General features: G+C 41.4%; 1 protein-coding gene across 4 annotated transcripts in view; it reads left to right on the top strand.

Moving 5' to 3' along the window:
* Positions 1–26,769, top strand: part of LOC136421615 (excitatory amino acid transporter-like) — a 43,831-nt gene extending 17,062 nt beyond the window's left edge. For 3 of the 4 annotated variants that reach the window (XM_066409073.1, XM_066409071.1, XM_066409072.1), the window contains exons 2-11: positions 11,019–11,390; positions 14,114–14,336; positions 20,370–20,412; positions 20,747–20,912; positions 21,111–21,237; positions 21,714–21,947; positions 22,730–22,924; positions 23,465–23,599; positions 23,893–23,998; positions 24,299–26,769. In XM_066409073.1, coding sequence (XP_066265170.1) covers positions 11,054–11,390; positions 14,114–14,336; positions 20,370–20,412; positions 20,747–20,912; positions 21,111–21,237; positions 21,714–21,947; positions 22,730–22,924; positions 23,465–23,599; positions 23,893–23,998; positions 24,299–24,415 — 1,683 coding nt within the window. In that variant the 5' untranslated portion in view covers positions 11,019–11,053 and the 3' untranslated portion in view covers positions 24,416–26,769. Of the gene's footprint in view, positions 1–1,097; positions 1,208–11,018; positions 11,391–14,113; positions 14,337–20,369; positions 20,413–20,746; positions 20,913–21,110; positions 21,238–21,713; positions 21,948–22,729; positions 22,925–23,464; positions 23,600–23,892; positions 23,999–24,298 lie in introns of those variants that run through there. The other variant, XM_066409074.1, reaches the window with a different exon arrangement.
* The last annotated feature ends 859 nt before the right edge of the window (positions 26,770–27,628 follow it).

Below are 27,628 nucleotides of genomic sequence, written 5' to 3' on the forward strand. Positions count from 1 at the left end.
CCAGGTAGGCGGCTGGGCGGATTCAATAAGCAACTTACCTGCGGGGCACAGTAATTCTCTCATATCTTAAGTCTCCCACAGTCGTCTAAGGTGCTATGGTACTGTTACAGGTAACATCCCACGCACGGCTTCGATATATTTCTATCCCCCAGCCCATATATTCCTATATTCTTGAAGAAAAACTATCGTTCACAATTCCGCTGTTGAATTAGTTGTTTGTCTTGAGGTTGAAAAAAAAAAGATAATAGCTTAGTCGATAGGGGCATTGTTACTGCGAAGGAAAAATGAACAGAGGAGCGTAATTGCCAATTTTGGAAACATGGATTTCTTTACAAGAAAACAACGCTGTGGAGTTGGTTCCCGCTGTTTCCCTAACACCCAAAGCTTGTTGATGTGCATGATTTTGATGTGTCATAGTTTCACCGCAGGCGTAATATATCACTAGGTTTACAGCGTCCTGTAGACTCTTGATAAGTAATGTTTTTGTGCTGTTCAGTCTCACAGGCATTACACCCGGTGACAAGCTAAGGGAGGCGCCATGTTGCAAGCGCTAAAACGCTGCTTGGCGCCTATTTTAGGCCGGATTATTCTTTGATAGTACTCCATGTAGTCTTCCTGCAGCTGTGTGCGTTTCTATTCCTTGGAGATGATAAATGAACTGCAATTACGATTGTCACTGTTGTTGACTTCCGTTCAAACTGCTCTCTCTGAAGGAAGTCTGGAAAGTATAAAATGGAGACAAAAAAGGAAATACGTAGGAAAATAACGATGCACATACACGATACATGCCTATTAGGGTGTAACAAAGACAGGTAGGTATAAGGACAAATTTCAACAGTTGTTTTTTGGGTGTTTTAGGTGTTCTTTGCAAAACCTCATCAATAGAGACTTACTTCAGCACCAAGGGCAGGACTCTATACTCGTTTGTATTTGCTTTAACACTATAATTCTAAATTGCTGTCCGAGCTTGTACGGTACATCTGACATTCTTTCAAAGATGGTATAACCCATGTCCTAATATGGGGTTTTCCCGGAACGCTAGGCTCCTCCCCTGGCATCAGAACCCTAGCGCTCCACCGTTCTCCCCGTACTGCCAGTCTGCTCAAACTACTCAGCGCGCTGGGATTTAAACATCCCGTGCTTAGGGCTCGCACGGCTGGAGGAATGAGATAGCAAGGCCCTAGACAGAAGAGAAGATAATTGTACGGTAAGCCTGTTGTTAATTGCCCTCCTTTGCTTGTGGTGTAGATTTGCATTTTCATATAACGTACGCACAATGATTGGGGAATATAGATAGGTAGAAAAATCACGCTTTTCAGAAGCACAGAGGAAAACTGCTAGCCTTTACCGTACTAATGTGTCTGTCATGTCTGTAGAAAGGGTGGATCAAAGACGTCTAGTTTAAACATGTTCTGCAATAAAGCATTTTTACATGTAGCTGTATGTAGTTGAAGCGAATTCAGCATCTTTTGAATCCTTTTTTCTGCTCTGCCTTTTTTCCTTGTCTTTGCTTGTCGGTACGTTAACCCATTTGATCAAATAAAAATCGTAGAATAAGATACAAAATGTAGATCTTTTATAACGTATATCGGTCCATTGCGCACAACATCTAACAGCCATTCAAAAACGCTTCCGTTTTTTTTTCTTTGCTTGTCGGTACGTTAACAAATTTGCCCCACGACGAAGCGTAAAGAAGATACAAAGAGTAAATCTTTAATAAAGTACATAGCGCACAACATCTAATGAAGATAAAAGTACAAAATCCTCTCCTCTAATAACACGTCCATCATCTGTCGGTTCACTGTACGACTGTCTCTTTGAAGTGACGAATATTACTACCTAGTCCGGGAACAATATCCGGCCTGTCTCCAGCTTGCGCGAGGTGGGTGTTAACGGCGCTTCATCCCATGGAGAGCAGGCAGTGATGCCAATCACTCACGTCGAGCTAAATGTCAGAGGAGGTTTGATACTAGCACGGCTTATAAACACAAATGATGCTTCAGTGACGAGTTGATATACGCGTATATTGAGAAATGTAGCTAAGGTTTAGGTGTTGTTTTGCAGAATGTCGGTGTTCCTATAGGTCTCGATGAGTACGCTAATGCATTATTCCAGCAGCTATTGACAATCCGTTTGTAGGTGGCCTTTTTTTAAGGGATGAGAAGTTTGTGTTTATCTCTTTTTCCTGGTATCTTATTGAAGTTCTGTTGCTTATTCTTAAGCCTGAAGTAAGTCTGATACATAACCGTTTTCGGTACGTTTTGATGGAATCTGCAGTGTCAGCAATATTTACAAAAAACACCTTGCACCAGCAGCAGACTCCTCCTCCCATCTCTATAAATAAAACATACGCAGCCCGTATGGAGTGTTGTTTATCCTGGCCCAATCCCCTGAGAGGTGCCGACTCGTTATCATGTAGACTACAGCCCCAAGTAATAACCACGTAAGCCTTTTCAAGCCTTGTCAAGTGCTAATGGAGTTTCGATGCCCTGAAAACCTCAGAGGCCTCGACCAAGCTTTTACCCAGAGTGGTTGGTTGGTAGCTGCGCCAGGTGCTTGCTTGGAACATTTCTTTTTGCTCCACTGATTTTTGAGAGTGCTTTTCAACACTATGTTGATTATCAGTGCACAATTATTCAGGTAGATTTTGTACCATGTTTGTTTTAGATTGCGCCTTCCATTAGTTGACTTGGGAATTTGAAAATGTCTTATATTATGGCGAGGTACCTCATGAAGTGTGCATAGCAATGACAACACAGATACACAATGGATGATTTAAACCACATCAAAAGTGGTTTTGGGTAAAGGGTAAGTATGCGGGTAGCTCGAAGCTCTCCAACACTATGAATGATATCTTTACTTTTGGTTGATTGATTAATAGAATTTTGTTGTGTATATTTTTGGGATACATTATATTGGTCTCTGGGTAATGATATTTGTATGATATATGGTCAATAATACGTGTCCTACAAATACACGTATGTACATTTATATCAGAGTCTGTGTGATATACATGTCAGAAGTCTCCTGGGACTTAATCGCGCTCTTCTGGGAGTGATTGATACTCTCTCGGGAGACATACTCACGAGATATCTCGTGGGTGCGTATAGTTGTGCGTGGGTTGATGTATCTATCTGCAGATGTGTGCATATACGGGGTGGGCATATTCTGAATTAGTACATCACCTTTTACCAGATACAAGGTCCAGTGTATTGTGAAATATGATCACTGCTAAAGATTGCATTACACTTCAGACATAGTGATAGATTCTGAGCGTACAGTCCGATTGTGGCTTCTCTATGAAAGATAAAAAAATATACCATCTCTGGAGTTAATTCTTTTATGATTACTATTTTTCTTCATTCTATCGTCAACATGAAACATATTTATTTATCTATTGGTTTGGCTGTTTTGGACACACATGTACAGCCAGGGCTGCCCAACTATCCCGAGGGCTAGCCCTGCTGACAAAGAAAAGACATTACAATGGACAGCATAACGAGCTATAACAATATTCTAAAATATTCGCTTCTTCATGAAACATACATGAGGTAGCGAGCCCCTTTACACATGGCATGTTGTCGTCGTTGTAATATAAACCAAACGCATGTATAGATAATTCTTAGTCAATTACAGAATGTCTCCATCATGTTCTTGATGTTGATCTTGACCACCCTTCCTCTTCAATCAGACCCGCCGAAATGAAATGAAAATGTACTGCGCAGAATTTGCCCCACAGCCATGATTATGTAGGGATCGTCACATGCCGGTTGTGATGTATGATGTTAGATGATCTACATACATCAACTGTATGTGGCATCTTGCATTGCCCCCAGAAAGCAGTTTTTCATTTAAGTTTACTTTTCAAACTCAAGATGGCACTTCTGAAGCATAAAGATGGCGACTGGCACGCATCTAATGCCAGCTTAGAGGAGGACTAGAAATAGTCATGCATTTAAGTACCAAAGTAATCAAAGTACCAAAGTAATCAACTAAGGATTGATGTGTTCAAGAATTCGTATTTTCCGAGAACCAAAGTAGAATGAAACTCGTTGTCATCAAGTACTGTAGGAGCATCCTCACTAAATAGCTTTAAAGAACGGTTGCAGTCAGATGTGCAAAGACTAGTTGTTACAGGCCGTTCAGTGTAATTTAACCAGCTGCTTCCGCGCCGCGTGCCTGCGAAGCTGGTGTGTTACGCCGAATGGTGGTTATACCGGCTATACAGATGCAGATACAGATCTCAAAAGGCAATAACGAAACAAATGTGAAACGAACAACAATATCTGCCTGGCATCCGTGAATAGTTTCATCAGGTTGGAGAATTACTGAATAGCAAAGTCATTTTATTCACAACCAAGTATTTACATGAGCCAACGTTTCGATGACTGTCATCTTGCCCTGATGAAGATGACAGACAGTCATCGAAACGTTAGCTCATGTAAATACTTGGTTGTGAATAAAATGACTTTGCTATTCAACATCTGTATTTGAGGTCTCCTATTTTGTTCGTGGATGTTATTGCAATTGTAGACGCCACATTAAAAGGTGGAGCTCTTTGTTCTGCGGCTACAATAACTGACGAACACCTTCAAAGGTATCTGGCCCAGCAGGTATCTAACAGCATTGATAGCTCTTCTTTCTGATAAGATAGTAGAAGAGTCTCACTTCTTTGAAAGGGTACCCTTAGGAGGTATACATGTATGTATACACACATTCATTTTATTGCCTTCGGATTCGTTCTGGAATAGGATAAAGGTGCTTACTTTCAATGCCCATTCTGTTCATCTACAGAGGCGGTGAAATTGGCCATTTTAAGAGGTATATACCTCCCTGTGATAACAGGAAGTCCTACATGGCACCATGTAATAGCAACACCATAAGTGCCCGGCAGATGTTCATGACCTCTTCATCACTCCTGCCACTCCAGGGCCCGCCAGATCGCATCAGTTGCCGAAGTGTACTGGCGTGAAAGGGCAGCCCATCAGTGGATGGAAATGCATCAACAAATCACAGCGAAAAGGCATTGAATGGGCACACACAATACATCATACGTAGGAATGTTCCGATATTTCGAAGCACTATTTTATGATAGTTGAGATTCGCTTGAAGCTGCAGATCTCTCTTTGATATGGTGGCATGCCGTAGGCATCTGGGGCCTCTGGTGATTGGTCAACTTTATGAGCCAAACTTTATCTGTGTCCTTTCCTGTCGGGGAAATGTCATTTCAATATTTCTTTGTGGAGACAGGAAGCAAAATATCTAAATGTGTGATTGGTTCACCGATGTCGTTAGTAGGCCCGGCTACAATGTTTGCAATAGATATATCTTCATAGCATCTTCGAGAGTAGTGCTAGTGTCTGTTACTGTTACTGTTACTGAGTTCTATTCAGCCGTAACCATGACTTTTAATAGTGCACCTTACGGATATGAAGATTAAGAATGTTGACAGGGTTCTTTCGGATGTCACCTGCGCTAGTTCATGTGATGGTGAACAATGGGATCTCGTCCGCTGAGAACAGTCTGTCATCATTACGAGAAACCAAAATGTTCACTCAGAACTAAGACCCTCATCTTTTCAGCAGCCTTTGCCATTGACTAGCTATTGACATTTGATGCAGTGCTCTTTCCGCTGCAACCAATAGCCTGATGTCGTAGAACGTAGATTGAAGCTATGTACAACTTGATCCTCCGCCACAAGGGAACCATTGAAGACTTACTGCATTGCCTTTGAGAAAGTGCAGCTTTTGTCACGATTGTCTCTTGGGAGAAGTATATACAGAATAATTGATCACCCATCGCCACTGCAAATCCCCAATATGACAGAATAAAAGCACAGTCTGCAGGGAAGAGCTGTTTCCAAAGAGCATTGCTCATCGTTAACATCTCAAGGACAGGGAATGCGCTACGCGATAGTCACTCTTTACTTTATGGCGGGCCTTCAGATGATAACTTTGCAATCATAGGTTAATTATACAGCAGGCAACCTGTTGAAACGTTTGTAGAAAAGGTTGTATACCAATGAAAACCTGTGTTAGATTCATTTACCAACCTCATGAAACTATTTACGGGTGGGCCTTCTGGTTGTGATGGTAAAATATCTTATTCTGAGTTGCTACAGGACGATGTTCAAGAATCGTTCGGCGAACTGTTTTGGTTAGACAGGCCAGGTTGATTTAATTATATGAATGACATCTTCAAAGAAGTCCATTACTGATGCGAGTGTGCGAAAAGATTTAAAAAAAAATGGCAAAAAAGTTGCCTTCATAATGAAATCTGCGTTGTCAGGAAGCATGAATAAAACTTAACACACAGAGTATATGGTATGCCGAATGATAGACTCTTCATTTTTGTTCTTTCACGTATTCTTCTTTGACTTTGGCCTTCTATGACATTAGTATCCGTTTTCAGATATATATTTTTTTGCAATATGCAGCATACATTTTATCATTTTTCAGCTGATTTGTATGGTTTACACTTTTAAATCTTTTTTTTCGAAACGGACGAAAATTGATGCGCGCGGATGTTATCCATATAATCAAATCAAAATGGCCTAAGGAGGAGATACCTCTCAGGCAATGCCTCCACCAGGCATGGCATCGTCTTTGTCTGTACTAACCTGTCTAGAACGGATGACTAGGGAAGCATTGTTGAAACCCCTAAAAGTCATCTCAATAAATTTTCATTTCGTTGCTGCTGGTATTGGTCGTTCGTTTTTATTTTGTTATTCAACAGGATGAAAATCACTCGTGTGTTTCCAAACCTCTCATCAATTTCTGACTAAAGGCAATTCCGTCCAAATCCCGTAATCCAGCGCCTAGGCAGGCCTTTTCCAGAGGTCCGGGCCAAATCCAGGGGAAGGTCTGGTAATCCAGTCAATGAATCACCGACAGCAAGGCAATCATGGATGTAGTACTTTTGATTTCATTGCACTTTGTTTATTTTGTACAGTACACGAGGGTAACATAGCATATTCGCAAGCAAGGATGCACAAAAACACAGGTTATATCAATGACAGAGGGTGTCCCCGTGGTGTAGTGGTCTGCGCTTATGTTACTTACCACATCTGGTTCTGATTACTTGGAACCAGAAGGCCCGAGTTCAACTCCCGGGTAGGACACCTCTGGACAAGAGGCGCATTCAGTCATACCAAAGACTTTATAAAAATGGTACATACTTATGAAACAGTATGGACGTTAAACACACTCCACTGCCAGTGGACTAGCCCCCTGCTGCAGTGATTGCACCACAGTGTGGCCCAGGGCTATGAAACGGGGATGGGCACCGCCCTATAGACCTTATGGTGTTGGAGGACTTTAACTAACTAATATCAATGACAGAAAACTACCACAAAATCGGACGTACCTCTAAAAAACATTTCTTTCGGTTTCACACGTGAGCAACGTAGCAGATTTACAAGAAAGGCTGCAAAAAAATACGAAAAAAAATGTTTTGCTGCAACTATGTTGCTGCAACTATGGGTTCTTAACAGGTTATATCAATGGCAGAAATCTACCACAGAGCATCTAAAACAACAGACAGACCAAGAGCAAACTCATCAACATACTTGTCTTGCAGCTTGTTAAGAAAAAGAATGGAAACAATTAGCAACGTTTGAATGAGTATCGCTTGACGGGTATGTCACCTTATAAATCGGTTGTAATCTCAAGTATTTAGTAGCAGCTTTAGAGGCTACGAAGATCCTCAGTCGTGCTCGATTGAGCAGTCCACAAAGACTGATACACAGTATCTAGGCCATCCTTCATATGTATGAGTGTCTCTTTTGTCCGTTAAACACAAAGAGGCACGCAATTTGTTTTCCCGATCACATCTCAATATAATCTACTGAACGTAGAATCGACAGAATTTCCACACTTCAAATGTTTTGTCCGTTAAACACATAGAGACACGCAATTTCCCCCGGTCAGATCTCAGTAAGACTAACTGAACGTAGAAGCCACACTTCAAATGCTCTCTGTACGGTATACAGTTGTGTCAGTGGGTGTACTTAAAACGTCAGCCTACATTTGTTCACCTCAGCAGCCTATAGGAAATCAATTGAGTCGTATCGCTGTATATTTCGTTCCGTACCACCCGCATGAAGTGATCACGGCGCCGTGCGGGGATGGGCGTTGGACACGCGCCAAGCTTACACTTACATCCGGGTCTCCAGGGATGTGTCGTTTAGATTCCAATACATCATCTAATTATCATCATCGCTGACAAGAGCCGAGGCTAATTAGGTCGTCAGTCTTAACAGGATATCAATTTTGTCATTATTTCCAATCGATGGGCACATTGAGCGTACCTTGAGTACGTTCTGTGGCAAGGGAAGCGGTTTCCCGGATTATTGGCGACTCTCTGGGGCAGACTATGAAGGCAATAAGCCACAGTTGGTGAAAATAGGAAATTCATGATAATGAAAACTGATTCTTTGGGCAGGACAAAAATACCGATCGGTCCTTACATTTTGTGATTTTACAGAGCATTGGACAGGACAGTCGTCAAAGACTTAGTTTTAATAGAGTTTCTTAAACGCAAATTCAACCCTCTGCCCTGGTCGATCACTTGTTCATTTTGTTGGCAGAGTTTTTTTTCATGTGCTGGAAACCAAACTGTGATACAGTCCTCCATGTCCCATTCTATCAGATGTTAATTGAGATTGGCAGGTACGATTCGTCCTTATCACATCCATGGCCGCCATTTTGTTTTCTCAATGTCTTTTGAAGGTCGATGGGGAGAAATTGTTATCTTCGCTCAAAACTACGCCACGGTTATCTAACCCCGGAGACTCACAAAACTACACATTGCTACCATGAATCAAAACAGAAACTTGGAGTTCTAACTTTGCGTGATGCCGTTTTGACCTTTTGATCCTTCAACTTTTCATGCTCATATAACGTTATATGGACTAGTATCTTATAGTATATTTATGTATGAAAATGAACGCATTATTCCGAAGATCTAAGATACGTTGGTTTGATTGTATGGCTTGAAAATACACTCGCATTTTCAGTTCCTAATGGTCGTATTTTTGTTGTCATGTTGAAATGTTCTTTGTTTGTTTTGAGGCTGCGATTGAAATTATACTTGCGGAATAACCCAGCTTCAAGGACAAAACTCAAACGTTTCATCAATCATTTTGCCTCTGCAATGGTCGGAAATTACTGCCGAGGCCAAGTGTAATGATGCATAGCCTCATCACGCATAATTACACCCGTAAGACTGATCATAATTCTCTTTTAATCAGATCATCATCTCAACACGTCGTAAAACGCTTTAGCGTAGAGGTTCATAACAAATAACCAACTTTATGGCCTGCCACGAATTTCAACAGTCATTCGCCACCGTAGTGTGTCACTGGCGGAAATGGCTGGTATGGCTCTTCTTTGGAAACCGGATGAGAATCGTTGGCGTGGTTGCCCTAATTTGATACTTAAGAATGTAAATGTAGAAAATGTGGGTCTATAAGATGATGAAATGACAAATGCGCTCTGTTATGCTTGACAGGGACTTCTTAAGACTATGGTGTCACCTCGCAGAGGATAAACTGAACTGAACTGTAGAATCTCAATTTTTGTTGTCATATTCTTTCACTGCGATTTCAGAACGCAAAGCCACGTCAGCATTGCGAAAAGAGTTCTGAAAAGTACATGTTCGTCTTTTAAAGATACAGGAAGTGCTGAACAGACATTTTCCTTTCAACATCTCACCTGTTCGCATGGACATCAGCCGGAACAAGGCCATCCACTTGTGTAGGCTAACAGTCATGAACTACCTTTTTTGTGTCAGCTGATGAAATTTGATACAAGAAGGATCTATTATTAGACTGAGGAATAGGTGTTGGGGGGCTTAATTGGTCACGAGCAATGGAATTAGATCTTATCAAGTACGACGGTTATTAAAACGCTCTCTTGACGCCGGTAGTCAGGTTCTATACCAATCACCAGTCGTAAGGGTTGCGATAACTGCGGAGGCAGAAAGGCGTGTGTCCACCGCATAAAATGCAACTCTAAATAAGCTATGCACGATTTTTTGATGCCGTGACACATAGAATCTGCCCGAGGAAGGCTTCACGTGACAGTAGGTAGTCACGACAAAGATGAATGATTTATTTCAATCAGCAACGCTTGTACCGTTTGATTACATCTTCTAAGATTTATGATCTAAACAATTTTTATAGGCACTTAAAATATTGCATCAAAGAATACTAACTAGGCACTGATCTTGCAATATTATGACACATCGAAAATAATTCTCGAACATTGTTATCAAATGTGCCATACCCTTATATAAATGGCACACTGGCAATGATCTATTTACATAGATGCTGATAGTGTCGTCTCAGTTGATGTTTGGTGGCATTTTTTATTCTTTTGTATTGATCAGTGCGTGTGGGTATTCTTTTGTATGGCTATCAATCTAAGCATTCCAAGAATTCCTGTCAATCAAATGATGGGTGCGGTACGTCAATGAAGGTTAGCCATCTAGGTTATATTAGATAACAACTAGTACATAAGCAACTGGATAGAATTTGAAACTGGTCAAATGTTTTAGACAGTATCCACTTTCAGTGACTAAAGGGAAGAACTGAAGCAGGTTTTTAACCCAAACTCTAAAATTGATATGCTAATGAGTTGAAGACACTTTTAGGAGGGTTCAATTGAAGACGAAGTCAAGACAAGGTTGCATGCTCCTGTTATCTGAGTACAGGAGCTAATGCTGTTCACTCTTGGGGTGTAAGGGGCCCACCACATGCCGGAAAGTAACGTCACTGATTTTCCCCACCTCACCCCATGAGTGCGAGCAGAGTATTTATATTGGTATATTGTGCTTCCTGTTCAATGCTCTTTAAAAAATATGTGAATACAACAGAATGAAAAAATAAATAGATAGAATTTTCCCGCCACTGCAAGTTGAGCTCTTGTTGTTTGAGTGAGTAGCTAATATTGTTCGCTCGCGGGGTGTCAGGGCTAAGTACTGGAAAGTAACGTCACTGATTTTTCCCGCCACTGCAGGTTGAGCCAGAAGAGACGAAGAGGCAGACGACGTGATGACGGAGAAGGACGCCATGGACGCGATCGAGGCCGCCAGCCCGAAGGAGTCCGAGTGCCCTCCCTACTCGGAGGTAGAGAACATGGAGACCGACTGCGCCGCCACCACCCCCCGGCCGTGGTACATGGCCGTGTGGGCGTGGCTGAAGAACCCGCACAACTTACTCCTGGTGCTGACCATTCTCGGGGTGGTGTTGGGGGTCCTCTTGGGGTTTCTGCTGCGACTGGCTGAACCCAGCACCGCCGCGATAATGCTCATCGGTTTCCCCGGAGATATCCTCATGAGGTGCTTGAAGATGCTGATCCTGCCACTTATCATCTCTAGTTTAATCACCGGTGAGACATCAATTTGTTTCTATTGACAGATATTGGAAAAATAGATAATCCTCATAACTTATGCAAATTCTGTCCCATTGCATAATTTGCACTTCATTGTGTACATTTCTGTCTGAGCTACATGCAAGAAAATCTGCCGTTCCTTACTTCAGTTATTCTCCTTGGAAGATTTTGACAAAAACGCCAATGCAGTTCCAGTGTCACATACCAGGGGGCCCAAAATTGACCTTGACCTTTGTTTTCTTAACACCTACCCACAGACCAAATATCATTACAATCCATCCAGACCTTCTTCAGTTATGCTGACTTTAAGCATCCGGTGCACAAACATACACACACGGAAACACACACGCAAACACACTCAAAACAATATCTCCATGAAATTTTTTTTTCATGGAGATAATGATAAGCCTGTTTTAAGAGCAATCAGCAAAAAGGACAACAAAACTTACAGTGGAAAGGAAAAGGGAACAATTTTACTTGCATGCATTGCTCCTTTTTAACCCCTGATTCAGACGAATATCTTCAATTTCCCACAACTTGTCCTTCCTTCCCCAATGGTAACTTTGTAATTTGGAGAGGAAACCAGCGATTCCCCCATCGCTGCTGATTCACAAAACCCTATCCAAAAGTAATTTCAAAATTCTGCCAAGTAGATGAGTGAAACTAGCTGGAAAACCCGTTGAGAGCAGCAGCAATTTGTTTACCAGTTTGCTTCTAACGGAACATCTAGCGCACATAGGTTCGGAGCAATTGAGTTGTTACGGTCTAGATACAGTGAATTGTATGACCCAGATATCAATGCAAGAACATGAAAAATAAATTACGCGTGAAACATGGAGTTACAGCTAAACAATGCGGCTTTTAAAATCTGATATGTTTATGATTTGTAGCGAAGCACTTTATTACGAGGTGTATATGAGGAATATTGTGTGTGATGCCCGTAACTATATATATCATATTGTCCTTTATTTGTGTATGCGTCACAAGGGTCTTCGAAAGATTGGTAATTTGAATGAGAAGTCTCGAAGTTGATGGCAGCAACGGTGACGGATCATAAAACATTTAGGCCGTTGGTTCCCGCTTATCGATGCACACCCCAGTTCTTCCGCGACGTAGTGCGCGACAAAAAAGTGACGGAAGGGTTTCGAGGGGCAGGGTTTGACTTCATATTTCTCATAATGTGCTTCGAACTGATATTCGATACTAGCACGGCTGAAAAGCGTATGAATTGGTGTGTTTTTGGTGAAAATTGCGTATCGGTCCGAGCCGTATTTCCGGATATCCATCCGCGTTGATAGTGTAATGTCCCTTGGCCCGAGATTGACCTTTGTTGCGTTCTGTGGGTGATGTTGACATGGCTCACGCCGTGGATGATTAAAGTAATTTAGATACTAAAATTTTCTTTATAATCGGCTCGATGATACACTAGGTTTTCCTCTTTTTGACAACATCAGTCGTTACTGCTGTAAAACTTTTTTCTAAGAGTCTTATCCTACGCAAAAATGCCAAATTTTGCGCATCATTTTTGACGCGATTTTTTCTTATGATTTACCAAAATTAGAGAGGTTGAAGAAACAAAACTCAGTTGGTCTTGTAGCGGAAGGGATAGGCTTCTATCCCATACAAAATTGATTTACTTCGGAATACTTCCCTGGGAGAGACAGTACCTAGACTTAAGGGTGCGCAGCCTCCAATTGAAACCCCAAATAAACTGGGATGTGCTCCCTTAAGCCCTCTATAAACCTGAGAGAAGTAAGCTTCATAAGGGCTAGGTACTGTCTAACACAGCTGTGACTAGTGAATATGTAGATGAAGATGACACTGCAATCCATTTTGTCACAACCAGACCTTATAGCAGAACAAACAAAAGCATTGAGAGTGAAGCCGACTTGGAACTAATTCATTACTCGCTATCCGCGACAGCTTTCACTGCTTCCTCTCCTTTGATACCCGCCCCTGCAGACTGACATTAAGGCTTGAGATTAGTTCCACACGCCGTTGCCTTCATACTGCCACTCTCATTGACAACACCAATCTTTTTGCATGTTAACTGCCTCAGTCCCAGCGCTTGGCTCAACACTCAGAGTGTAGATGAGAAAATCAATGCTGGCATGTAATTTCGTCACGAACCTGATAACAGCCACATGGAGTAATCAGATTGTAATTTTCAGCCAATGACAAAGTGACTGACTTCGTCATAACATTCTCATCAACTGCAACATAACGAAGGAACGACCGCACAATTTCGGAATAACACTAACCAATGCGCTAATGTTATAGGTGGTGTACTTTTGTTGAACTTTGAATGTTTGTCGCCTGACTACAAGAGCACATACAAACAATTCAGTGACATTCTAGAAACTATGTAATATGTTTTTTTATACTTTTGAAATTGTTTTCTTGTGATCTTCCTTTCTTCAATTGATAAGTCTACTAATATTCGTTCGCACACAACAAACAGAAAATGATAAAGTTGGAGCTTCTTTGTCTGTGTAGTGTGTGTCGTCTTTCCATGATCTTCAGAACACTTGGACTGACATAGTCCCGTACGTTGTACAGTAGGTTTTGTTGTACCTCCCCATTTCCCTTCTCTGCCTTTCTGTCACAATGACTAGGTCAGGCACTGGCCCCCATGTTCCTATTGTTGTAGCATGCAGGAAAACTCGCCCATTTCTTCCAACGTAACAACAGCCTCCCATTCTAAATGTGTGCTACGCTAGGTCTAGCCGGTCTGGACGCCAAGGCAAGCGGGAAGATGGGCTCCAAGGCCATGCTGTACTACTTCTCCACCACCATCATCGCCGCCATCATCGGCATCATCCTGGTGGTCAGCATCCACCCCGGAGACCCCGAGCTGAAGAAGGGCAGGAGCGCGCAGGACATCGCCGGGGACCTGCCCGTGCAGCAGGTGTCTACACTAGACGCCATCTTGGATTTGATCAGGTACGTGCAGGCTTCTCCATAGAACTTTTAACACTATGACGTCATTTTCAGACGCTGATTTTTACCTTCATCTTAGTGCGACCATGCAGCTGCAGGTGTCCACACCAGACGCCATCTTGGATTTGATCGGTAACGGGATTCTTCATAGACTATCCTACACTAGGACGTCATGGACAGACGATATATTGTATCTCCATCTTAGTGCAACCGTGAAGAAACGTTCCGACTATAGTTTTATGTCTTGTAGATATTATTATGTAATATGATATTTTATATTATAAAATGATATTGGTTTATGAAAATACATTGGTTATGACATAATTGACTATTCAAATTGTTCTCAGCTCTCAGCTGATGTCTTCCCATGTTTCTTTGTGGCAACGCATGCGCCTTGGGCTATCATTTTAGTGGGTAAATGCACGAGGAAATTGCTTTTGTGCAGCATTATGTCATGTGAGATAAGCAGTCTTTAAAGCTCCTTTCCACGCATCTTTTGGAAAGAAAGGATTTTTTTGTGGGTACACCGTTAACACCACATTGGTTTTAAAGATTGTCAACTTGCAACTTTTGAAAAGCGATATATCAAATGTCTACAGTCTTGGAAAAAAAGGGTCATGCTGCCTAAGAGGCATGCCAGATCTTTCACAACATTTATTTGCAAAAGCCCATTATACATTTCAGTGACAAGCATCACTGGTAAAAATACAATGGTCGTGCCTCAGGAACATCATGATCAGTAGCTAACATCATCCCCAAAGTCGACGTCCCGGATGTTGAGGACTGATCTTCCATTAGTAAGGCGGATACCCTTTGGATAACAAACGGCTTCTATTCAAATGTTACACAGGGCATTTGCTTCAATGTATCCTAAGGCATAACATACTTCGAGATAATGCACGTTCGTCGTGTGACGCCAGAGTTCGAGTATAAAGCGCTGTGAGCAATGATGCGGGAGGGAATGTCGGTAGAATCTGCCCAGTTGTACATCATGGCTGCCGGCTAAGTGGCCCTTCTCCATGCCTTGTCATGTTGATTACCTGGAGATAAATGACTTTGCAACTAACTTTGACCTTGTGTGAGGTTGTGACCTTGGCAGGATAATGGTATGGGCTTGAAATTCAGATAAAGGGAACTATTGCTATTGTGTGTGATGCAGAAAACTATATTCATCAATGCCTATAAAGCAATACTGTATAGATATATGAACAAATGTCTCTTATGAAATATACAGATTACATGCTCAGTAATGCCCCCATTCCACAAGACAGCGATTGCGCATGCGCTGCGACCGCGCTACGACCTTAACTGGACTTGTGTAACCTTTGCTTTCATAACTGGAACACCATGCAAAATGTACAAGTATGTATCTAAAAGCAAATGTAAACATGTATGACTGAAGAGACAACAAAACAAACATACAACGCGTAAAAAGAATATTTTTTATCTATGGAATTCGTTGAGTGGTCTGTTAAACTTTAGTTCGCAGAGAGGTCGTAGCGAAGTCACTGCCCTAGTGGGAAAGGGGTGTAATGTCAAGGAGAATACCAGGAGGTTTCATCTAGAATGTTTGCAAATATACCGCCCTGTAGACATGTGATAAGACACATGTGATAAGACACATGTTACTTGCTAATCATCCACGCACACGCGATGATATGTTACCAGATGGATGAGATACCGCCAATGATCGATGAGACAAGACGATCTAATTGATTGAGTCATTCAAACACAATACGTTTTTCAATATCTTCATTCACAACCAATTTGCTACCTCAGATATAGTTACAATCTAATTGAAAAATAATAGTGGAATCAGCCATCAAATTGTGTGTAACGGTACCCGTCTAGTGGAGTAAGATCTTAAAGACGAGTAACTTCTGATCGAGGATAATGTTCACAAGATTAAGTGGCCTTATTCTTAGCCATTTGTAAAAGTCAATAGACAAAAACACATACGTCATGTCGCATGGCAACCAATCAACATTTCGATTGATTTTGGCATTTTCACGGCCTCCATGATTGAGAAGGCCATAAACTCACACGTCTGAAATTTGATATGTCCGAAAAAATGTATGTCAAAAAACATCCCAACAAGATATCTCATAAACTGTTGTTAAATTACTTGACTTAGATTCTGAAGGAGGATAAGGTCGTTGGACAACCTGAGCTATCAATTGCCATGGCTGTCTTCACTACTCTTGGCTACAGTGTCCGCCTCTTGGGAGAAAAGGGTACCATCAATCACAGCAATGCCTTGAGTGCGTGACCACGTTGAATATATACATCATGCTGACAAAATCTGATACAAGGGGAGGGTCCCAAAGGAATGGTACTGGTCATTAGGCAGTTTCGCACATCCATTACAAGATGGCTGTCCGCACGACCAGGCCTGATAGAACGGTGTACTGTTCCATAAAAGATCACGCCTGATTCACGTGAACAGTGCGTGACCAGTGGCAATCTTATCTTTAGTTTGTGGTATAAATCCCGTGCCATGCAGTAGACTTCCCGTCAAAGTTCGTAGAAACTATGGGCGTGAAAACTTTCGTATCTTCCCCAAGAGTATTGAGCCGTATCGTCCCATATATCCAATCGTATTACATAACCAGTTCACAATTCAGTAATCATGCCCATGAAAATATGAATATTCGAAAAAAAACTTTATCATCCTTAGCAAATAATTCTCACTGCGAGATAAGTCAATCCCTCACATGGTAGACCACTAATTGAAGTTGTAATATCGATCCTATAACACACATGAAAACAAATAGTAGTCAAAGATATATGTCTTCTATGTTTGGCTTCTAGCAATAAATATCAACGATAGTTTCATATATGAAAGGGATATATGTTTCAAGTAATATTTTTATGGCATTACATGGGTACGTATATGGTTAAGGCTTACGAGACTGGTTAGTGTTGTGTCTTAGATTAACCACAACATGTTGAAAAGTATGAACGATAGTGAGCTCAAGTCCATGTGTGATGCTCTTCTGGTGAAAATTAGACGTCTTCGGAATTGGTCATGATTAAAATATTTAATTGGGAAAGTAAACAATTTTACTGATATGGAAAATTGAGATTTTGACTATCATATTAGTTGTAGGAATAATTTTATTTTTCTATATAATCATGTGAGCTGCCTTGATATTTGTTTTCCACTGAGGACTATTAGATTTGAACTCCGAGGAGTGTTATTTTCCAAACAAGTGAGCACAATCATTCGATTAAGAGAAGAAAATGACTTCCTCGAATGATTTGACATATCAAATTCCATCGCAAGTCCTGGAAGCAATCATAAACCATCAAATTATCAAGGTAAGTCGTGCCTGCAAAGGTACCATTCAGTGTTCCAGAGAAACGACATAGTATATCTTTCCATATCATACTTTTATTCATGAAAAGTAAATACGCCGTTGGTCAAGCAGAAAAAAGCAGAAGAAATGTAAATGAGAAAATACGGGGTGACAGAAGAAGAAAATTGCAAGAAACGTAGACACGAAAATCTTTTCTACGGCCTTCTTGATTTGTGAACAAACTCTCTACAGGCAACTGGCTTCCATCCATGCTGGAAGAATAGAAGGTCTAGCAGCTAACTCTGACTGCATCAACTGAGGCGGGATGAAGATGACAAATGAGAGATTCGTCGTAGCCTCAGGCGAAAATGTCCATTACCGACTGTTCAGTCCCAGTTTGCGTCAGAGAAGTTGTATCAAAGTCGAGAGTCATCAGATATGCCGACAGTCCAAATGGCAACATCTGTCTCCTATAATGGGGCGTGGGGAAGAGACCATTTTGGAAGTGTAAGGGTGGTTAGGAAATGTATAGAATGACTCAAATACCAAAAGTATCGAGCAGCAAAATGAAATTATAGTTTGGCAAAAGGAAATGTCACAAAATAGCGACGCAACGAAATCAAAAGCAATAGCGAACAAAAAAAAAATCAATATTCTGTTCAACTGCAGCTCTTAGATGTCTTCCGTTTGAGGGTGAAACTACCTTTAGGACGTCAATGTGTATACTCATTCTCCATCATACAGTCATATTACACATGGCAGGCCGTTATTTAGCTTTGATCTTTGGTGCAAGGTAATTTTGCAATGTCAACAAAGGGAAGATTGATGGACTTCCTTAATCTACGATTCGATGATATGGATGGTGTCTGAATAACAGGCTATGTTCACTATGGATATACCAATAGGATGCGAGACTGCCTCCGGACATGTATCAATCCTCATACAACAGTGGATTTTTTTCGGTTGCTTGTTCGAAATAGAGAAAATGAATCAAGTCATATGAAATCCTCTTGAATCATCAATGTTGGCCTGATGCAAATGCCAAAGGAGATGATCTAGCATATTCTATCAAGTATTGCTGACAAGATAATATGATACTTTCTCGACTGAAATCATGGGCTATAATAGCTTAGAAGACTGAGGGTTATTTTTCAATTTATAAAATTGCCACATTGTAACACAATTTATGTCAAACCTGGGCCTGATACGGGTGTTCCGGACCGTGTGATAATTTCCCGTATCACATAGTTTTCGGGAGTTGTATCACACGGGCTTCCATAGAATGTTTCGAATGCATTTCGACCCCGGTTGCGCCGCCGCCGAAAATTCGAATACCGGATTCGGAGGTTGGAATCAATGTTGTTACAGTTTTGTGTTCGAGGACACAAAACTTCCTCAACCTTTGGCGCATTCCGCATTGAAATGTGTGTTTTCGCGGGTGTGTATGACATAAATAAAATACAACACGGGGTATTCCGTATCACCCGAGGTACCAGCCCGACTGCGGGTAGGATCGCCCGACGGCCGCATTTTTTTATAACACATTTAAGTGACAATGTGTTAGCTGTGCACAGCTGGAATACAGGCGATGTGGGCAAGCGGAGCCTAAGTTCAAAACGTATTCGTTGAGCCATTCAAATTAAGCATTCATCCTAAACTTCAAGCTGATTAAAGTACAAATTCGTCTTGGGATTGTTCTGACAGGTTTTAGAATGCATCTAAAGTTTTTCTTGAAGTATTCTAAGAAACAGTCAGCAAGTCGTATTTGAGAGATAAGAAATGGCGCCAAACCTCGCGCCTGTCATTCCGTCGTAATATTACCATCGTTCAAGCCTAACATGGTGCATAGTATCTCAGCCTACGATGCCATTCATTTGTCAAAGATGGATGTTGCTTTTCACGTTTAGCTGGCTCTTTCGAGATCTACCATGAAAAGTTATATTTGAATATATTCGAAGCTGCTGTTTGAGACATTGGGACTGAGAGAGAAAGTCAACATCAAAGATAGACCGCGTCAGTGATATAAGATATGCCTTTGTTAGTCAGCAGAGCATACTTCATCATGCATATGAGAGCCAGTGGAACCGATACTTCCGATACCATTGATGCGGTTCAGTCATAGTCTGTTCACCCAGAACCAATGTCAAATCTCTGAAAGCGTGATGTCTCAAGTCCATCACATTTCACAAGAGCTTCTTAAACATGCAGAAGTTGAGTTTTGCCAACAAGTATACAGAGACCGGTGCAATGGCCTAGTGGGCAGAGTGTTCGCCTTGCATACGGTAGGTCGTGAGTTCGAACCAGGGCCGGGTCATACCAAAGACTCTAAAAATGGTACATACTGCTTTCTCTGCTTAGCACTCAGCATTTGGGAAAGAGTATGGTAGTTAAACACACCACTACCAGTGGAATAGCTCCCTGCTGTAGGGATTGCACAAAGTTGTGTGTCCCAGGGCTGCCGAAACGGAGTTTGGCGCCTCATTATGCACCGTCTGGTACGGGAAGGACCTTAACCTTAATACAGAGACACTTAGTAAGGCCACTTGTGAGAACTGCGCCCCCTATTCGTAATGTATTGAGCTCTAATGATTTAATCTGCTATCTGCTTTATCATCAACAGGACAGGCCAAAATGCCTGAACCAACTTGAAGTTTCCTTCGTTATTTCCCTTCAATGCTATGGCAGCCTGATCACTTTTTTTAAGGGAAAAAATTAATACATTTACTTTCTATTCCAGGAACGCCTTCCCGGAAAACCTTGTGGAGGCTTGTATCTCTGGCGTGAGTATTTTCATTTAGTCAGTGATATCATAAGAATTGATGACGTCTTGTTACAAATTTTGTAACATCTATAAAAAGATTGAGACTTTTACTCTTTCGTGCAAAAATTGTTTGAATCTAACACCTGCAAAACGCATTTTAAGATATCTTCAAGTACATATGTATCATTAAACTCAATGAAAAACCCGAATTATTGGCATTTGCTATCGGACGGGGTATATATAAAAGTATCGATACTAATGTATAATACTAATGTAGTTTACTTACTGATGATTTTGTGGAAGCATTTCATCGTTTCCAAATCGTATTTCCTTCCACTTTTGTTTGCCTATAGCAACAAACAGCGTACAAAGAAGAGTACGTCTACGCCAACGTCACCAACACGACGACCAACAGCACCGACGAGCTGAACATCACCTCCACGTCAGAGCCGTACGAAGTCCTGGTGGACACCAAGATCTACCGCAGTCTCGATAAGACTGATGGCACCAACGTTCTAGGTAGGGACATGGTTGTGACCAATATGTGAGCAGATGACTTTGTTTTTTTGTGAGGAATGTTGTGAAATGTTGTCAGCTTTTTATGTATGCAATGAAGTAAATTGAAAATGCTGCTTAACTTTGATTTGAGAGAAAGATTCCAGTTCTTGACGACAGTATGAAGGGATCGTCGTCTGATGGTGATTTGCCTTTTTTCAGGACTGATCGCTTTCTGTGCAGTGTTTGGGATTGTACTGGGTAGAATGGGTAAAGAAGGCAACGTCATGTTGCAGTTCTTTAGTAACCTGAACGACGTCACCATGAGGATCGTTCTTGGAGTCATGTGGTAAGTTGATGTTCCCACTAAGCATGAAATCCAAAACTTGTATATTCCGTATAATCCCACCGCTGCCACCAACTGTAAAGGGAGAGATATTGTTGTTGGTGTTGCACTGTTTGTTAACATTGAGTGGAAATAATTCCTCATAATTGTCCATTCAATTGTAGACAGTTTGGTTTCACGATCGGGGGGTATTTCAGTACTTGAAGCATATAGCCTACGTCACTTCTGGTGTATATGGAAGCAACATGGCACTGTAATTAAGTGCAGTGCCACACTGTCCTTGTCTTTAAACAAATAAAATAGTTGCCTGATCGGTTAATCCATCAATTTGTTATCACGCGTTGTTGTCCGAGATAATACGAGACCGAGACCGTCATGCCTGACACGAATCCTACACGAATCTCGTTTGTTATCACGCGTTGTTATTCGAGATCTCGCGAGACGTTGACCGCCATGCATGGAATCAATCTCGTTCCCAGGTACTCCCCCATCGGTATCGGCAGCCTCATCATTGGCAAGATTCTGGAGATCGAGAACCTGGCCCTGGTAGCCCGGATGTTGGGGATGTACATGCTCACGGTGATGCTGGGACTGATCGTCCACGGCTGTTTCGTCTTGCCGATGATCTACTTCATCATCACCCGTAAAAACCCGCTGTGGTTCTACGGCGGTATGCTGCAGGCTTGGATCACGGCTCTCGGCACTGCTTCCAGGTCAGTTACGGTTACCATACAACTTTGCATATGCCTAATTGGTCATGAACGTACGTGACATCGTTTCTGGAGATTATGATCACAATTATACAACTCTATACATTCTTCATTGGCCATTAGGTACAAGTGTGATACGGTTTCTGAATAGTATGGTAACAACTATACAACTTAATAAATGGTCACCACACATCTTTGCACGTGCCTCATTGGCCATGTAACTATGTCATACCGCTTCTGAAGATTATGATTGCAATGATACCACTCTGTACATGCTTCATTGGCTATGTACATATGTGATACCGCTTCTGAAAATAACTGTAAGTACTGTACTGTAAGTAAGTAAGAAAAATATTATGTAACATTCTGTTGGCAACGCATCACCCGACCGTTTCCGACTGATCCTCGCCGGTACAAAGTCATCCTTACCATTACATGTCGATGAAGGTTAGACATCCAGGTCATAAGATCCACAAGGTAAAAGCTATATACTAAAGCAACTGGATACTTAGATTTTGAGAAAAAAATTCAAAATCCATCCTGCTGCTCTGAAAAGATCTACCCAGTTGCTCTGAAGAAATTCAAAAGATGTCCAGTTGTTTTGAACAAAATCTATCCAGTTGCTCTGCAAAAAGTCTATCCAGTTGCTCTAAGACACATTTCACAATCTACCCAGTTCCTCAAGTTACTGTTACCTTGTGCATTATGCATCCTTCTCAGTCACCAAAATGGCTGTAGATTACCAAGCAGGTTTGGACGACTGAGTCTATTCTTTTGCTTTGTAGTGCCGCCACGCTTCCCATCACGTTCCGCTGTCTGGAGGAGAACAACCACGTCGACTCTCGCGTGACTCGGTTTGTACTTCCGGTTGGCGCTACCATCAACATGGACGGCACCGCCCTGTACGAGGCAGTGGGCGCCATCTTCATCGCCCAGTTAAACGACATGAAGCTGGATATCGGCCAGATCATCACATGCAGGTGACGGTTTATCTTATCTTAAATGTTTTTATCCCTCATAGGACGTTGTTGTTTCGCTATAACTATAGTTTATTGCTTATTTACGTTGGCGCCAACGCCAGTTTGTAGCTTTTATCATTATCCGTCAGAAAAATGAAGTTTTGTGTTGTTGGGAATTTCTGTAGTTTTCTTCGAAAAATTAATGACAAGGGTAATAAAACATGATTACGTCATCAATATGAATCTAAAAACTTTATTTGGAAACCTTTTGTTCTTGCTACCAACAGTCAGTGCAAACCTAGTTTTCTCTCACTTCTTTAATGGTAAAATAGTGCAAAGTCAATTTAACTAGATTATCCGCCCCACAAACCTTAATTGTGTCAGTCGTACTTCTCATGGCGGGTGCTATGGTCCGTGTCAAGAGGAGAAGAGAGCCCACTCTCATAGTTGGTAATTTGTTTGAAGAGTACTCAAAACTTTTGAATGTATTATGCGTACAAAATGAAACGCTATTTCTGTCATCTGCCTGTGCCTCACGTCACGTGACATGTTGATTGACAGCTTGACGGCCACCGCAGCCAGTATCGGAGCCGCCAGTGTGCCCAGCGCCGGCCTCGTTACCATGCTCCTGGTGCTGACTGCCCTCCAGCTGCCGACGAGAGACGTCACTCTCATCCTTGCCGTTGATTGGCTCCTGTGAGTCCCATGGCTTTGTCCTTCTTTGTTACCTCCGTGAAATGGAGGTATTGTTTTCAGTATGTTTGTTTGTTGTATATATTGGTGTGTGTGTTCAAGTTTATTAACCATACACACAACAAAAGAGTTTGCTTCTCTAGGGAGCTTTCGAGACGAACTCTATCTCTTCATCAAGTCAGATCTCGTCTTGGAGTTCTCTTGTCACATGACCTGATGTTGGTTATTATGTGACATATCAGATCGTCCTTTCACTAGTTCCCTGATTGACTATTTGTTTATTGTTTACATTGTAGGGATCGGTTCCGAACATCGATCAACGTGCTGGGCGACGCCGTGGGTGCCGGGATCGTGGACCACCTGTCCCGGGACGACCTGGATGCCGCGGATAGGGAACAACAGGTCGGTATCAGTTTGCGATCTTCGTAGAGGGAGGGGGAGAGTGGAGGGCTTCAATACATTAGGCCTTGTTGTGAAATACAAGGAATAGCAAAAATAGAAGGGCATCGTACTGAACAGTGCAGGAGAACAACAAACAACATGGCGACCGGAAACAAACAAAAACATGGTGGCGCCCACAGGCAAAAATAAAATAGGTTTTCCTATCGCAAACCTATAAAATACAATAAGGAAGAGGTAAACATGGTCTTAAAATATCAATAGACAAGGGTCAAAGTGAGACAATATTTTCCACTTCTGCAGCTCCATATGGTGGCGATAGATGGCGCTCCTGGTGGAGACAAGTCCGGAAATGGCCATGTCAAGGCAAACCCTCCACCCGCCAGCCCCGCCCACTCCCAGGCTGAGAGCACCGTGTGATCGGAAGTGGATACCTAGGAGCTATCTAAGACGCAGTTTGCCAATTGCTTAAGGGTTCTAAGATCTTCCCCGTGGGTAGCAATGTTTTCCGTCTGGAAGGCGACTGCGTCTTTTTGACAATTCTTTAGTTCTTACACAAATACGAGACATCATGACGTATCCATAATCTAGTTAACGTTGTTTCCAACAGAAGAGAATGCATAATTACCTACTGTGAGATTAGCCTCCTTCGCACACTTCTAGGAGCGCCAGGCAAGGGGGCGGAAAAAATCTCCCCCAGCAATTAGAGACCCTGACCCATGTTGAAAATCGCGAATCAGCGCTCCCCCCCAAAAAATAAACGCTGGAGCTCCCAGAAATTTGCGAAGGAGGCTACCGCAAGATCTTCTCCATGGTTGCTGACCCACTACTTCAGTCACGTGACCTTCCAAACACGTGACTCTTGTATTGGCGCAAAGGAAGTCTGTACCTTCCCCCGTCCCGGCGGAGAGATTGTCGGTAGACTTGGAACAAGGTTAACTTCATTGTGACGTTTTTCAACATTACAGATGAGCTTTCTTTCTCCCGTAAATCGTATCTACGTTATTGAGGATCGAAGGCGTCACCAAAGTAAGATCCTACATTACCAACAAAGTCACAGTGCCTAATGGTTGCGGTCCAAAATACTTCAGATACGGATATCTAGGTTGATAAAGTTTGTCGTACACAGGTGAAGTCATGATCAGTCTTAAGTACAAGCTATGTAGATATTGCAAACATCAATACAACAGAAGGGTACAAAAAGGGCACCCATTGCAATGGGTGAAACATTATTTTCTACTTCCATACACAAAACAGGTTGAATTCTCCTTTCAACCTGACACTACAAAACACAGCTAGTTTCAACTTTAAAAGAGGTCTAAAACGAACCGAGGTCTTGTGAAAACGATTGATATAAAACTTCCCACCAACCACCATTTCACAGTGACCTTTGACCCTGAACATCTGTTACTAGCCGGTCGCCATCTTTATTGTCCGTAGCTAAATAGAAAAGTGGACCGATCATATTCAGGGTCCGCTGGGACACATCTCCAATTTACATACATTATTTACAAGAGTTAACAACGTTCTTGTAAGATATGTCTGATTTTGTAGGAGGATCTTTTGTACTTGTAGATTTTTGAATATATTTTCAATGTAGAAATTCACAGGTAGGGTCTTTGGTAGACTGTAATGATATTTTAATGGAAGGGGTTATATTTGTCATGTAGGGTATGGGTGTGTCTGGGATACATACAATAAATGTGGTGGTTTCCAATATTGTATAAACGTATTGGTGAATCATAGTATTCTCAAGAAAGAGGTCAGTGTGTATAGCTTGTGAGTAACGTTTATTTGTCACTCTGCTAACTGTTAACTGACTTTAGTAAAAATGTACAAGTTAATAGCATAACATAACATAACATAACAGGTTATTTTCTTGGCCATAGAATGTAAAGCATAATGACATACTCAAATTGTCTACGCTTGAGGGATGCTATGTCACAACATTTGAATGTTGAGGTAGCCATAGCAACGGTATTTCAGTGCGCGGGAAACAGAACGGTTAAAAATGCCTGGATAGAACTCAAAATCAAGAACGTCGTGAATTCGAATTGTCGTAAAATCCATATAGTCGATGGTACACAAACAATACACGAACATTTTTTCATTATTTAGATCATGTGTTACATAAAAAAAGTTATATATTGTAGACACAACAACAGTCTAAACCAGACTAAGTTTTACGTCAAGGACAAACGATTTTAGTGTGCAGTCTTATGTGTAGCTGGAATGTGACTGAGGATAGGGTATGCTTAAATTGTATACGCTGAATAGATTTTAACGTGAATACGGAAGGGTTATACGTAGTATGACAATAATGTGTAGCTAGAGAAAAGTACATGTGAATGTTGGACCAAGTCATCATATCTATGATGAATATTTTGTGGGGATAGTTTGTGTATTTGTAAAACGAAGAAATGCTCAATTGAAACATAATACCCACGTTTTTATCATCCATTTGCCGAGAAAATTTATTTGCCAATTCACCAATCTGTTTTTGCAGTACATTGGAATGCAGTAGTCACTAGAGTAGCACTACCCTCTGACCCATATATAATCTATTGACAACTTATCTGTATTATGTCATACTTTAGACACAAGAACAACCATTTGAAGCTGAGCATTTCTTCGCGTGTCGATGTCGTCACCATTTGTGTACGAAGCCTCGAAAATGACACTATTAGGCATCAGATGTTGGTGAAAAGAAGAGTCGCTCCTCATTTGATGAACTAGTTGTTTTTTCGACGAAAAATAGTAGGGAAAACAAGGTTCTCAGTGTTCTGATGGATAAAAAATATCTATTTGCGCCTGAATGGGTTTCATCGGTAAAAAATATTTGACAAAAAAAGGCAATTAGACGATAAATCAAATTTGACACAAATCTAGAAATCAAATTCAATGTCTTCTATTGCTGATATTGTAGCAGCTATCATGAAGCAACAAACATAAAAACAATTTCAAAATGTTCATTTCAATAAAAAAATATCTTATGCTTTTATCTTATCCAATATGATTAAACGTTCTGGATGTTCCTGAATATACTGTTATAGAACCTTGGTAACCCTTAACCATCATCGAGGAATCAACTGAACAGTCTTTGTATATAGTTTGATGTCACGGAGTGTAAACCTAATGTTGTGGTACGTTATAACACCGAGGAAATAAAGTTTTTGTCAATAAGTGTTTCATCACGTTGCGTTCGTCTGGCACTTCTTGTCCCTCTTTGTTTCCAATGATGAGCAAGCATTATGTTGACATTGGTGAAAAGCGCCATCTAGCAATCATACCCTTGTTACAACTCTCGCCCAGTTTCATCACAAGGCCCACCGCCTCTTCCATCTATAGGGGAGGGACCTCCGAATGGCCTTTCCTATGTCACACATGGTTAAGCCATCAAAAACAATCACTTAAAAACACATGTATCAACATTTCAAACCTCAAATCTTTACCACCCCTGCAAAGCTGGATTTGTCAGGTTGCTTTAGGTAAAAAGTAGGAGTTTCAGATGAGACCAGGATTTCACCCCTCATCCTAATATATCAGTCCAACCAGAAGAGAAGGGTTCAGAGGTCAATCCGAGATCAAACATGACAAAAATCACCTATTTTGGCCAGATTTTTAAAAGTCACA

Source organism: Branchiostoma lanceolatum, chromosome 16, assembly GCF_035083965.1.
Source record: "Branchiostoma lanceolatum isolate klBraLanc5 chromosome 16, klBraLanc5.hap2, whole genome shotgun sequence".
Classification (NCBI taxonomy): Eukaryota; Metazoa; Chordata; class Leptocardii; order Amphioxiformes; family Branchiostomatidae; genus Branchiostoma; species Branchiostoma lanceolatum.